The 14,618-nt window shown below is 46.8% G+C and overlaps 2 protein-coding genes across 2 annotated transcripts; both read left to right on the forward strand.

Annotated features, from left to right (window-relative positions):
* Window positions 1-3,428: 3,428 nt before the first annotated feature.
* H6S33_003181 (uncharacterized protein) lies at window positions 3,429-3,724 on the forward strand (the record flags this gene model as incomplete). The annotated part of the gene is made up of 2 exons (XM_044834542.1): window positions 3,429-3,651; window positions 3,708-3,724. The coding sequence occupies 2 exons, from the start codon at window positions 3,429-3,431 to the stop codon at window positions 3,722-3,724; spliced, it is 240 nt and encodes a 79-aa protein (XP_044692388.1).
* Window positions 3,725-12,035: 8,311 nt separating this feature from the next.
* On the forward strand, window positions 12,036-14,618 carry H6S33_003182 (uncharacterized protein; the record flags this gene model as incomplete). Its single annotated transcript, XM_044834543.1, has 1 exon — window positions 12,036-14,618. The coding sequence occupies one exon, from the start codon at window positions 12,036-12,038 to the stop codon at window positions 14,616-14,618; it is 2,583 nt and encodes an 860-aa protein (XP_044692389.1).

The following is a 14,618-nucleotide window of genomic DNA, read 5'->3' on the forward strand; positions in this document are numbered from 1 at the left end:
AAACCAGGCGTCTGCTTTCAGCAGAGACCGGCCAGGCACCTTGATCTAGATTAAGGGCACAAGGAATGCAAGGGCGACGATCTCTGACGTTTCCACGGAGGTATTCCTATGTGACAGGGGCAGAGTTCTCGAGCACAAAAGGCTGGTAGACGTACTTCTGGGGTATGGTTAACCTGGGGGTTATGACTAACTCCTTATAAAATCGAAAACGACTTCAACAAAACAGCACTCTTGGTGACTCCTGACAATTAAAAACGGTTCTCTATATTCTTGCAAAGAATAGAGCCTATAGCTATTCTCTTAAATTTAGGTGGAATTAATCATCCCCCCAGTTTAACCATACCTCTGGGATCGCGTCTAGAGCATGCAGAGAAGTTACTACAATAACATCTGTTCTATGGTCAGGAGACCATATCCTTCCAATTTACGAACACCGGATGAGTCATAGTATAATTTTGTACCATTGGATGTTTGATGGATCAGAGGCCCTTGCAGTACCAATCATAGCTAAAGAGCCCATCCTGTGATTGCTCATGTCCTACACGTTATTAAATCCACTTTTGAATATGCAATATTCTATCTTCTACAGGTAGCTATAAAAGTATATGAGCAATTCAGGAATAAGAAAATCGAAAGACATCAAGCAACAAATGAACTAAAGGTATAATAGCCCTAATAACCTTCCCGGGTCCCGTCAGTACGAATATGTAGTTATTTAATACACCGCCCCAAATTATAGTTTTCCACTTTTGACGCCTTTAGAAATGTACATGTAATCACAGCGGTACTTCTCTATATCAGGAATTAATCGCCACAAAGATATTGCCGTGTAGCGTTGTAACTCGTATTTATCTCCTCCAGGGATCCCGATCTTCCGCTGGGGCCGGCCGGCCACCGGCGGGCCTAATACCTTCCGAACCCCGAGACAGATTAAGGGATGAGATAGAGGCCGATAAATTGGTGTAGCTAGTGCTACTAATAGCTCCTGGGGATTAAATCAAAGCGTCAGTGTAAGGTTGCCAACTGCTACAAGAAAGACCGCTGATATTCCTGGTGCGTGCGCCGCTCCTAGATGTATGTATGGCGCTACTATGGGGTGGTGATATTCTGATAGAAAATAGCTACGCAAAGAGAGTTTCTCGAGCCTTACAAGGTTAGGAGTACGTGCTAGTAAGCACATCGGTAAAAGCTAGACGTCGGGAGGTACATTAGTAAAGGTACCAGTACTCGCAGCAGGTAACAAGTACCCGAAAATGCAAGCCCCAATCTGCAATTTCCATTGGAGTAGAATTCAAAAATACATCAAAACCTTGCAGCTGCGTTTTCGGGTACTTCAGGCCTGTTGTGAGTAGTTGCGGGTGTAGATCTCGATGCTTTCCTAATAGAAGTCTAGTGAATTGACCCATAAATTCTCACTAACTACATGTATTCACTTCCCGTCATGTTCCGATTGTGATTTGCGGTTACATGTACTCTAGTTAACATGTAGTTATGATTAGCATGTAAAAGTGGCCCTATCCAAATATGCTCAAATAAATTGAGGGGAAGAAAGAGGCCTGTGTGCATTTGACTAAGATCTTTCTCTAGACTTGGAAGGAATATCGACCCTCGAATGAATATTGTTGGCTTTTGGGGGGTTATATAGATACTTGTATCTGATATTGTTTAGTAACATACGTAGTTAACGTGCGCTCCGAGGATAGGAAGACTCCACTCGCTCAGTTGTACCCTCGGCAATAGTAGAAAATGATGCTTGTTGGATGTTCGACAGATGGGCACACCTCTGGCACTAGTATATGTTCTTCAACTGCTAGAGAGCCAGATGGTCGATTAGAGCATACAACTTTTAACGGGTCTGGAGCTCTCTAGACAGTTACAATGTGGCTCCCGTTGATCAACACAGTAGGGCTCCTATTGAAGGGTTGTGCTGATTGTAAGTCTCCATTTTCCCCAGTTCTCACTGTGCTTTAATGAAGTTTGCGGTGGACCGGCTTCTATGTCGCAGTTTGTGTTATCATATACTCCTAGTAATCTATCAATAGATGAATCGAGTTGTTGTGTAAAGAAAGGCATCAAATCAATATGGGGAAATCTATGCCTCGTGCGGGGGAAAAGTCAGAAGCTCATTGGGGCGTTTCTTCTCCCTACACCTCAACCTACTCGCTAATATTGACGTACGGTCCCCCTCTTCTTATGTACTTAGTGAACTTACAGGTGGCTTTCCAACACACCCTACTGGCCGCCTTCGGTACCTCTAATGATGTTCCCACGCCACACACACGCACCCCGATTCCTCTATCAATCAATGTTCTAAATACCAAATTCTACCGTAGGACGGAAATTGACGATATCACATACATATAGTGATATTAGTAAATTAGCGGCACAGTAGTCATCAGCTAGCAGCGGATCGAAGACTCCACATTTCCTATTAACGGCAACGACTTTAAGAATCGATCGATCGATGGTCTGCAATACAAGTTAGTAAAGGGTGACGGGAGGCGGACAGCGCATAATACTGATAACGGGATAGTGCCGATGATGGCGAGGGAAGTGACGATGGGAAGGGAAGTGACGATGGGAAGGTAAGTCAGATCCCCACCTTCCTCTCCAACCAAGCCCTGGGCACAAGTGCAGGGAGTAGGAACTTCATTCAAAGTGTCGAAGTTGGTGAGCAGGAGCGCATGCAGGAAACTCATCGGAAAGGCAACAGGAAGTGTGCCGCTAACCAACCATCGAGTGATAGTACATGATTCACAAACCAACGACATACTTATGTATAGTACATCAGTTCAGTCGACACTACGTCTCTACGTAGAACATTAGCTTTAGAAAGCTCAATAGAGAATTCTCGGGACGTTTGAAGGCTGTAGACAGTATTGTGGAAACCACATATTGTAGAACTGCTAGTTGACTCCAATCGAGTGATGCCTTCTGACGCGAGATCATCCACGCGAACACTTCAAGTCTCCCTTGTATCGAAAAGAAGTAAGTAGTGGCTATAGAAGGATTGAAAAAACTTATCATGAATTTAGCTTACCGGATGTTGAAAAAAAAAAAAAAGGTGTTTGAGCTCCTGTGCGAGTGATAATCTGTGAAGATATCACTTATAATACTTCATGACTTGAATCTAACTTTACCCGCTATTGAAGTCTCATCTATAAGCCTTGCTTAGCTCTCTTGTTATAAGAATGGGCCAATTTTGGGTAGAGCGATACTCTAGCTGCGTCGTTGTCGAAACAAAAATCCCGGAATGCCGCGTCATCTTCAGGACGTCACTAGCGTAAAGTGATCCGCGTAATTATAATGGAAACACGTTTCAGAGAACACATCTACATGTAAATGTAGCTACAACTAAGAGCACCCCTTACAGTCTTCGCTTCTTCTTCTTCTTCTTCTTCTTCTTCATCATCATCGTCATCGTCATAATGAATAATGGTCAACATCCATTGAAGGCCAGCTTACAAGGCACCCATCGGAATTTGGCGCCTCTTCTCACTGGTTTACCACCTAGTATCTCTAGTTTTCTAAAAAGAAATCTCAAGGGGGGAGCACAGGACATCTCCGCCACTCCATGTGGAATGTGTAGGGTTTACCTATGGCCAAGTTTCCCATGGTTTATCATTAGGCAATATGACCCCGTGATTAAAGGTTTGAAGACTCGAATTTCCATTCTAATATATTTATAAGCTGATTATGTGCACTAGGACATCATATTTTCTAAAAAGCCAAGAACAAACTTACTGTTATTAGCTGCACGTTGTCCGTCTTGATATCTTGCGAGAGGACCACTGAAAATAGACAACCAATTTAGCAACCGCGCGCGTCACTATCATTGGCCCTAATTGGTACGTCACTTCGATACATGTATACTTGCACTTACTTTACTAACTAGCCTAGAGAATAGTAGAAAACTGTCTTGGCGCACCAAATGTGGTCGCCGGTCACTACTCCCTTGCATAAAACATCGTGCCCTAAAAATACAAGGTATGAGGATTCTGACCAGTAAAGCACGCCTGTAGAGTACTCTAGTGACTCGTATCCGACGTTATGGGTCATTAGTAGATACAGGATCTAGTGAACCTGCCAACAGAAAAAGCGCAGTTCCATTTTACTTCGGAACATCATACCCGACCTGACACCTCCAAGTACAGGAGTCAGCCCTACAGTTATTCAACATTAGTTTATGATGTTTAGAGTACATGAGGCTCGCATATATTGTCCCGTTATTATCCAGAATTAATTCTCCGACACGATACCATTTACCTGACGGCGGCCCCGACTGCCCCCCGCAGATCGCCGGAGGCTGTAAGACGTAACTTCCACCCCCTTGATTTCAAACATCAAATTTAACTACTCTAAATAAGCCCAATAAATCTTTAAGGAAAGGAAGAGTGCCCAGTCTATAGAAAACGCGTGTGCGGAATTGCGCAACCCGAACACATCGCATTGCTCGAAAAAACCAACAACCCAGGGTTCATGACAATAGGCGGTCATTAGGCCGCCGTGTCTCTAAAGTTAAATTATGTAGAGAAATCGAGATCTGGATCTAGAGAGAGAGGTAAATCACTCATTCACAATCAGGGCCTCATCGGAAGTGCAAGAGCACGAGATGCTTCAATCACGCATCTGATTTGATCTGTTGGCATATTTATATATATTCGTCTATATTTAGAAACATTACTTTCGAATCAGCCCCAGACTCGGGTATGATCGACATTCCTTGGACCTGTACTAATGAATGGAGTATCTCGAGGTAGGGAAATTGATACGCACAAGAAGGCCCACCTCATCTTATCTTACTAATAGGAGATCCAAGGATTCGGAAGCTTACAGCGGGAGGTGCGGCGGCGGAAATAGGGGTGAGGACAGGCAAAAGATATGTACCCGGGTACATAACAAACTAAACCCATGAACGGCCAAGCACATCAATAGTGAAGAAGATATCAATACAGACGGCAAAAAGTATAGAAAGAAGTTTGCCGAGACATTGGATGATCAGCCGGAGCCGATATCTGCCTTTCTCCCGCCCCGCGCGATTATGGGACGATTATTATTGTTCAAAATTGTGCCTTACCTTTTCAGCCTCTTCAACCTATGGCCTGTCCCATATTAATATGAAAATCGAGTATGCTGCTGTAGATACTAGTACTAGTACTAACATGCCATTGAAGGTTTTGAGAAACAACAACGGGCAATGCCAAGTCAGTAGAGAGGTTCTTCCCTTCCGGCACTGTATCTGCGGGTAGGCAAGCGGCTGTTTAAAACTCTCCGTCATTTGCGTAAGTAGAGTAGAATTGAATACAACACGCAAATCAGCGCCAAAGCGATATTGCGGCGCCTAACCGTTGGTCCGTGTCGGAGATTTCCTTTAGGAAGTGAGTATGTACTGGATGGGGTAATTCCTAATAATGTGCACTTCACGCAGATTTGGAAATGATACAGGTCAGTTAATATTTATATCAACTTTAATTGGGATCACGAGCCACATAAAAGACCCCCGAAAAGTTCCCAAAACCACTTTATCCATGATTTCAACTTAGCTAGCGCTCCCTTCCTTTCTGAGTAGGGTTAATTGCTAATTGACCTGTAGGTGGATATTTCAGGCTCTAAACGCGCATATAGCCTGAGGTACTCATCTCGAATACGATGAATTTAATCTCCTTGTCCAAAGAAGCTTACTCAAGCAGTGCCTCGGCTATGATGCCCAGGTTCTTTGCCTTCAAAACGGCGGTGGCGCTTTCTCATGAGTTTTGTAGTCAAGTTCGAGATATCTATCGATTCGACAATCAATCGAGGGGGGGGGGGGGAAGAAACCGGCAGAGTAATCGCCCGTCAACAACCCACCTAATTTATCTACTTTATCAGGGTAGAACCTGCATATTTTGCGTGCGGAAAAACCTTTTTCAATATATATACCCTGAAAAAGCGGTAGGTAGACACGCAGAGCTGGAATACCGAGTTTTACACTCTACATTGCTCTACCGATACGTACCCACTCCACAATACACGCACGCACGGCGCGCCCTGTGAAACGTACTACTTCAGCTCCCGCACGGAGTGTTTAGCGATTTGGGGGGGGAGAGTAGTCTCAAAAAGTACAAGCTTTGTATATTGTTACTTCGGTAAGTATTTCAATGTTCCTGTAGGAGCAAGAACCATGGGTCAAGGCTGACACGCTGTGATGTGCCGCAGATTGAGGGCCTGGGTTACTTATGCACCTCTCCTTTCGGTTATTACGTTCTAATGATAATGTTTCTCTAGTTGAGAGAGTGTGCCTAGGGTTGCATGTAGTTCGGTGCCCGTGTACGAGCAGCAGCTCTGAAGTACCGGTATCGAAGCAATCTCTGCGGTATGTGAATTTATGCAATGCCCAACACCCTTAAGGTCTGACCTGCATAACCCCATGGTTTAGCCCCCATAGAGGTCTGTGTTGAGGGGGTGCGGTGAAGTAGTAAGATCGAAAACCAGGGAAACGTTTGTGGGGGTTGTTTCCGGAGTCGGCGTCATTAACTATCACTCACCCACCTCCACACTACTTTAAACTTGGAAGATCTACGCAACCGCCGGTAGTACTCACAACCTGACCAGTAGATCACCCTGACAAAAACCGGCTCTGCTCTAGTCGCCGGCGTCTATCAAATGCCAATCGTCGCCACAGGTTCCGATTGACGAATCCTTTATTCGCTTCTACCACCTACCTAGTCGGACGCATGAGACATTTCTTTCTCTTTGTTGGTTACCAACTCCAGCTGAGAGAGCTAGAGGGATGGCGTTCAACGAGGGGTCCGCGTGGCGGCGTAGTGACTACGCCACAGCTACAAACCTACCGTGGGGTTTCTCGAACCTAGATAGAGTTAACCTTTTACTGTTTCCTGTAGGTGATGAAAAGCGTTGAGATCCCAAGGCTGCAGGTGCTGGGAGATATCCATCCCGCAGCATAATATCAGCTAGCTAGCACAACCTCGGTGAGATGTTGGGAATTCTACCGGGAACTTGGCGCTCAAATCGAATTCCCAAGTGTATCAAGTAAGTACTCTAAAGTCTGTATCGTCTAATGTGTGTCTACGGCTCGGATTATCTCCGGGGAAATCAAAGTTTATTTCTGCAATTTTATGCCATAACTACTAACCTACATGCACACTCTGGACTCTAACAATTGTTCGCAATTTGGGTGGAACTCCGCCGTCCCTCATAAATACTTGATATTTCCGGAGCCGACAAACACCGAAGAAAGACATGGGAAATTCGGCATGGTATTCTCCGTCAACTGGATACATACTGCCACGGAGATCGATGATGGAGATTTGGAAGCGCATGTTTCACGGCCTCAATGTCGTCTGTCCCCGGTGTGCTCAGTTCAAAACAGGAAGTCCGTGCCGGCTGTTTTGTATCTACCTAGTACTCTGGCCATTCGACAAGCTAGGTATCTACTCTAGCCAGTGTCTGATGACGATTGGAGCTTAAACGTGAGGAAACCTCTGATGTGTCTTAAGCGTGTGAAGTGAGTTCACTTCATGCACACTAAAATAACGCGAATATGTAGGCACACTCAATACCAGGTAAGCCTGAAATCTTCCAGTTTCATCATGATCCGGACTATTATTGTTACTTTTACGTTTAAATATCTTAAAGGTCGGACGGGACTCTGAGGCCGTGACTGGTATGGTATTATGGGATAGCACGTGGGCAAAGTTTACTATGAGTAGCAAGTACTACCAATGGTAACTGCCCAATATCAGAGTGAGCGAGTGAGCCAAGAAGCAGAAGAAAAAGGGGAAACAACTTGAATAGAATAGTAGGGGAATTACCAATAGGACCCCCGGACCCCGCACGGACATTTCCGGGTATATTTTTATGGTTTGTCCCTACCCACCGGATGGCCGACCTTTGAATCTGTCAAACGTGTTCAAACTTCGGGAGTCGGGACGAACGTGATGGGAGGCTGGGTAAGGTTGTAGCTTGTTCGCTCGTCTGTTGCCCACTACAGAGGTAGGTGGTGACAGCAGCGTTTACAGATCAGTGGGTGGGAATGATCCTATTAGCTGGAATACGGGCACCCTGAGAGTGGGTATAGGTATGGATAGATGGACGTATTGGAAGGGTATTGCTTGTTTTTTTAGAGTGATTTACAGATCGCGAGGTGTAAGCGAGATTGATTGATTGATTGAAAAAAAACGTGGGTCTGATTAATGCTGCTGTTCGTGTACCTTACAGCTCATGCCGGGAGGGAGAGTCTCTCCTTCCCAGACCAGCAAATAAGGTGATGACCGAGGTGGATGGAAACAAAAGGGTCAGTTTCGGCGTGCAAGGGTTTTGATTGGGTTACAGGATTTCGAAACGAGATGAAGTGTTCTCGAAACGGATATTATTACTTTTTTTTCTTTCTTTTCCTTTTGGATTCACTTTCTCGGCTAAGAAGGAGATCGACATTCTAGAACTGATTCAGGGCTATATGATATGTTTCTATGCAGATATCAAGAAGTTATTAGAAGACCATTTTGGGACTTGTTGTTTGAGGTTGTAGGAAAGTTCAACTGAGCCATACTAAGGAGAAGAAGTTGTTTTAGTTAACCTGGATGGATCCACCGATGAAAGCTCATCGCGCCAGGGACCAGGCAGGAGGTTTAGTACCGTTGCTAGCGTACATGAAGTCACCACCGTCGAGGACGACGTGGAAAGACCTGAAACCCGACCAAGATGGAGCACCAATGGACATACCGTTAGCGAGTTTCCGAACACGGAGATGCGCAGTCCATTTCTGGCCTAGTCTCACAGGCACAAACGGTTCGGGATGTGGGGAGGGGTGTGGTTGTTAGTGGTGGTGGGAGGGGGTAAGGGTTTGTGCAAGCTAGCACAGTGATGCACGGGCGGGATGAAATTCAGGAGGACGCTACTATTTTTGGTACCCACCCTCTTCTTCTTTCCCTCAGCTGCTGCTGAGCATTTTTGACTGTCACTCATGTCGCTGTTGCGGGTTGTTGGGAACACTTGATGATGATGGATGATGGCAATGAGGAATTAAATTTTTTATTTATTGATTAATCCCCCTCATCTCGAGGTTTTGAGAAACAGGCTGGGTCTGTACCCGGTACAAAGAGGTTAGAAGCAAAGAAACCAGAATTTTGTTTCGCGCAAGTGGGTGGTGGGATGCTCTCGTTGTGCACGTGGTGAGATACATGTAGTTAAGGGTCTTTGTAATTTTCTCTCAGCAATGTACTTTCAAGTAGAGTAACTAAATCTGATCGGAGTGTTTCTACCAACAATTCTTTGTAGCGCGAGTGGGTTCTGTCTATCGATAGCAAGCAAGAGACGATTGGTTTTCGTGATTTCACCTTTTTTTTTTCTTTTTTTTTTTTTAACCTTCTTTACTTTTTCAAGAGTTGCGACTGTGACCTGGTCTAGAGTTTTTATTTTGCTAGCTGGTCCTAGATCACGTCAAACGAGTGATCGTGGAAAAGGTTCTGTCACTTTTTTACGATTGTTAGGTTAACCCTACATACCTTCTATACCGTAAACATACCTTCTCAATTACGAGAAGGCAGTTCTGTGCGAGAGAGAGAGTCTCTTTCCCACAACCTTCCTCCTCCCCTACCTACGGCTACCATCGTGGTAAGTATCATTATTCCCGGGACAGCCAGCCAGCCCTCTCGGCCTCCCCTTCCTTCCTCTTTCACCTCTCCTCTCTCCATCTACCACCACCCCCCCCCGTCCTTTCTCGCTTCTGCTCTTTTGTTCCTTCAGGCCAGACGTAGCAGTCAGCAACCTTGGTCAGTCTGGCTCGTTCGTGTTTCCTTTCCTTCCTTTATACCTCTCCTCCCCACTCGGTTTTTTTTGTTGTCCGACCTGGGAATTCTTTGCTTCCGCATTGAATAGAATCTTGCGACGGTAGGCCATTCCTCAAACCCCCCTCCTTCCCCTCCGACCCCTTCACATATTGTTAGAATGCATAGGGACGATTGCGCGGGAGCAAAAAATAACCATCACAATTGCGATCACAAGAAGAAACTGCCCCCAATTCATTCCTCTAGCCTCCCACTCAAACCAACCCCCGTCCCCATCATATTCATTCCCTAGTTGGACTATTTTTGTTGAATTTCCCATTATCCATAATCGCGCCAGGCCTCCCCCCCCTCCCCCTCCAAACCCCCCATGACCACCTTCTTTCCCCTCCATACATCACTCGCCATTTTATCTTTCCACCCTGTCCACTGCAGAGGTTTCGTTCGTCGTGGCATCTAACGGATCGAATGCGCTTTTAGACCCTATCGTTGGCTTGTCCATTTTGAAATTTTGCCTGCCCCGTCTCTTTGTTGGACCTGCATAATTTCCACCAACCCCACACGACTCAGCAGACGGAAACAGCACCAGTACCAGCAACGGAAAACATCTGTGAAGGGGCGCACAAGACAACCAATCCAATCTCTATCCCTCGATTCGTTGGAACAATATTGAGAGGAAATCCATTAGTTTGATCGGCTGCTCCGATACTTTACGGTGGGGAAGCAAGAAAAAAAAAGGGAAAGATCGATATATTTGAAGAAAGACGCTGCAGCAGAGCTAGGCGATAATACGTCATTAACCACAAGCCTTACCGGTGGGAGTCAGAGACAATCATCATATAATACACAGGAAAAAAAAGGCTGTGAGAAAAGCAGGAAGATATAGTCTTATTATAATCGGTGGGAGTATTTGAATTCTGATAGGCTGGGAAGAGGAGGTAACGCTGGACGTTTTTCTTCGCACGACGGATTAAATAAAGAACTGCGTGTTCCATACACTCCTTTCAACATAATTGTTCCCACTATTCTTCCTTACACAAGGAAACAAAAAAAAGGAAGGAAAAAAGGGATCTATCGGCTTTTACATCGCGGATTTCTCTTGAGTTATCGGCGACAGGATAGCAACTTACGTGGCTTCAATCATTCACCTTTATTATTCGACCTTTCACGTTTTATTGTCGGAATTTACGGGGGATATCTCGAAATCGTGTGAAAGAGAGGCAGCTTTCCGATTTAGCAACTAAAAAGCTACACTGTACGTGAGAAAGGGCAAAGCTCATTTTTATTATCTGGACCCGTGGCTAAGAAATTTTAGAGCCTTGAGTTATTCTTAATTTTTATTACTCGCTATTCTGCACTTGGATTAATCAGACGCGGGGGCTTTTGCGTGCGACTCTCTCTTTACTTGCGAAGTTTGAGATCCACTTTTTTTTTTACCCACTTCTTTTTTCTTTTTCTGCTGGATTTCTCGATTTGCGGTGAGTTTGCCGCCTAATGGTCCAATTTTGGTGTGTCTATTCTTGGGATTTGGTAGCTGCCATTTGAGATTGGATAGAGGCTTATACTTGGATACCTCCGCCTCAGACACACACCACACCCTCTACCACGCACGCATATACACGCATACACACTTCACAACCCTGCAACAAACAAGGTAAATAGTTGATCCCCAAGAAAAAAAAACCCATACGTCTTCCCGCATACATACCTCTTGACTTTTGTCTTCCGGCCCTTCACTCTTTATGGTGCCGAACTTACCTCCTTACCTTACTCCACTTATAATTACTACATACTCACTTCCAGTTAATTATTATTATTACTATTTACAATCCCCCGCTGACGACTCCCCTGTTAGTTCAACCCCCTCTCGTGCCTATTTCGTGGCATTTGTCACAGTAGCGTTTCTTCGATAAGGAGATATTCCATCTTTCCGTATTCTTGGAACCTCCTCCTGCACCTTACTGCTACTCGAGTCATTGGGCGCGTGGCAAGACATCCCTACAGGCGCCACAGCTAGACCAGATCCCAGGGACCCTGACTTGCATCTGGTTAAAAAGGATCTTCGGTACACCCCTTTTCCATTTGTATACCGTCTCGCCCCCGCTGCTGCGACTTTCACCCCCCACTACATTTTCCTTACTACCTTTTTACTATTCCTTCATACAAATCATATCTACCTACCTACATACCTACATACCTACCACACATTACATTACATACCATAGATATCTTGTTCCAGTATATACTCTTGTAATGAGCGACGGCCTACTCCTCCTGTCCTCCCCGGCCTCTTCCCACTTCCCTCATACTCATCCACACGAGGCGGACCCTTTCCACATGACCTCAACGAAGACTGACCCACCAGCCTCATTAAAGCGGACCTATACCCTTGTGTCGCGATCAAACCCTCCATCACCTTCAGACCCCCAGGACAACTACAACCCCAACCCATTCAAGGTTCAGGCTCTTAGTCCTTCGAGGCTTTCACCGCGGCATATGTCACTGTCGCTGAAGCGTCGTTATCCCTTCTGCAAATCACCTACCGCGCCGACGATAATCACGAGCACGGGCACGGGCACATCAAGTTCGCCGACAGTACCGTCGTTTGTGTCGATATTCGATATAGACGTAGATATGTCTGGTTGCTCACCTACATCTCTCCACTCACAACACACAATAGTCCAGAAGGGACCCAACAGCTGTTTACTCGAAGATTCAATCGGTCCTTTACAGCGCTGCCAGTCAGGAAGCCTATCTACATCAGCTTCATCATCAACTAATTCGTCACCTACTACAACTATCTCAACACTTGGATCAGCAATCACGGAGGACCACACACCAGAGTCCTCCCCGGATTCGCTGGTCTCTGCGATGCCATTGTCTGCCCTCAGGTCAAAGAGCGAAGATCTGGGAGTAGTGCCTCAAAGTCCATTGCCAGGCTATACTCGCTCTCTATCACCTAGCAAGAAGCCGCGGAATACCAAGAACTTGTCATTAAAACCACTCAGTGTTGCTACATCACCAGTACAGGCTGTTGGTGATTCAAACAACATAGTTAACCAGAGCCCGCGATCAATGTCGGCCCCAACTTCTCCAGCGTTCATCAAGCCTCCCCCACCACCACAGAATCCTCGCAGGCGACCGAGCAATCTTGGACTGACAATAAAGCTGCCCGGTGCTTTGCCTGAGAAGACGGCAGTTCAAGGTCCGCCTGCAGGGGGTATCACAGCCTTGCGACACCACCAGTCGTCGCCGTCCTTGTTTTCCCCTGCGCACGGTGGTGTTCCCGGGGGCATGAAATTGCCACCAACACCCGGCTTCCAGAGGCCGTCAAGGCTGTTCTCACCCCCACGTCCAAGTTTGTCGACTTTTACAGCACAGGATTCGCTTTCGTCCTCATTATCGTCTTCATCAATATCGAACTCGCCTCCAAAGAGCCCGGATGTTTTGCACGAGATGGAGGAGGAGGACGAGGAGCCTCGGTCGGGCGAAGCGAAGTCACCTGCCTACCCTAGTGGACCGGTGTGCATATTCGAGCCCAACATTTATCTATATGCGGAACCGGACGCTGAGCTGGCGTCAAAATTCGATCTAATTGTGAACGTTGCCAGGGAAGTTCTTAACCCATTTTCGGAGGGCGTCAGGGGCCCGGTAAGCGCCCGGTTTGGTGGGTTCGAGTCAGGAACTATGCCGCCTGACACAGCCTGCACCGAAGCGAGTTTCACAACCGCATTCGAGGAAGCGCTGTTTTCACCAATGGTGAAAACGACCGGAAGGCTGAGACCTAACGAACCGGAATACGTGCACATGCCATGGGACCACAACACGCCCATCCTGGACGATCTGCCGCATTTGGTCAACCTGATCGACGACAGGGCGAGCTCTGGAAAGAAGGTATTGGTGCATTGCCAGTGCGGTGTCAGCAGATCTGCGACACTGCTTATCGCCTATTCAATGTTCAAGAACCCTGGAAAGAGTATGCAGGAGGCGTATGCAGCGGTCAAGGGAAAGAGCAGATGGATCGGACCTAACATGGGCTTGATCTATCAGTTGACTGACTGGAAGAAAAAGATCGACAACGATGGAACACGCCCGGGAAATGGAGGATGGAGGATGGGGAGCCAGTCCAGCGGAGGAGTTAGAGGACTGGTGTTGAAGAGCGGGAACAGGAATGGGTTTGGAAGGGCTGGGACAATGGACGAAGAGCGAGAGAGCGAATCGATGCCAGAGCCGCAGACCGCCCCATTACCAGAAATGCGAAAAACGCCGTCACCGCCGCCTCCCAGCAAAACCAGAGATCACCCAATCCCAGCGATGGTTCGAACTCGGTCGGAAAATGGGGGGTTTATTTCGGGTGTTTCGCCGGGTCCTTCTTCGGCGCCGCCAGGGATGATTTCCATCCCGGGGACGGAGTCAGGACCCTCGAATATGCGACAGTCGTGGCCTGATTCGGACTCAATAGACTGTGTCCGGGGCCGATCAGAATCACCTCGCGCAGATTCACCGCCACCATCATGGGCGGAAGCAGCAAGGGAATTGGAAAAAGAGGAGGTGGGTGTGAGCGCAACTGGATTTGTGCCACAACCAATGCCGCCATCAGCAGCCTACCTTGTGCAGCGCGCTGAGAAGGAGATTTTTGGACGAACGACGGCCGTAGGTAACGAGGACGATGACCCGCCGCCTACGCCAGGCGGGACCTTCATGAGCCCGAGAAACAGCGCATATTTCGGCGCGCCGATACGGCGGTCCGGTGGATTCTTCTTTGCAGACCCAAGGAGCCCTACACAGAGGGGTGGAGAGCCGCCAATAGTCCGGAGCATATTTGATGTCCTGTAG

This window comes from Morchella sextelata (genome assembly GCF_020137385.1).
Source record: "Morchella sextelata strain SCLS chromosome Unknown scls_14, whole genome shotgun sequence".
NCBI classification, from domain to species: domain Eukaryota; kingdom Fungi; phylum Ascomycota; class Pezizomycetes; order Pezizales; family Morchellaceae; genus Morchella; species Morchella sextelata.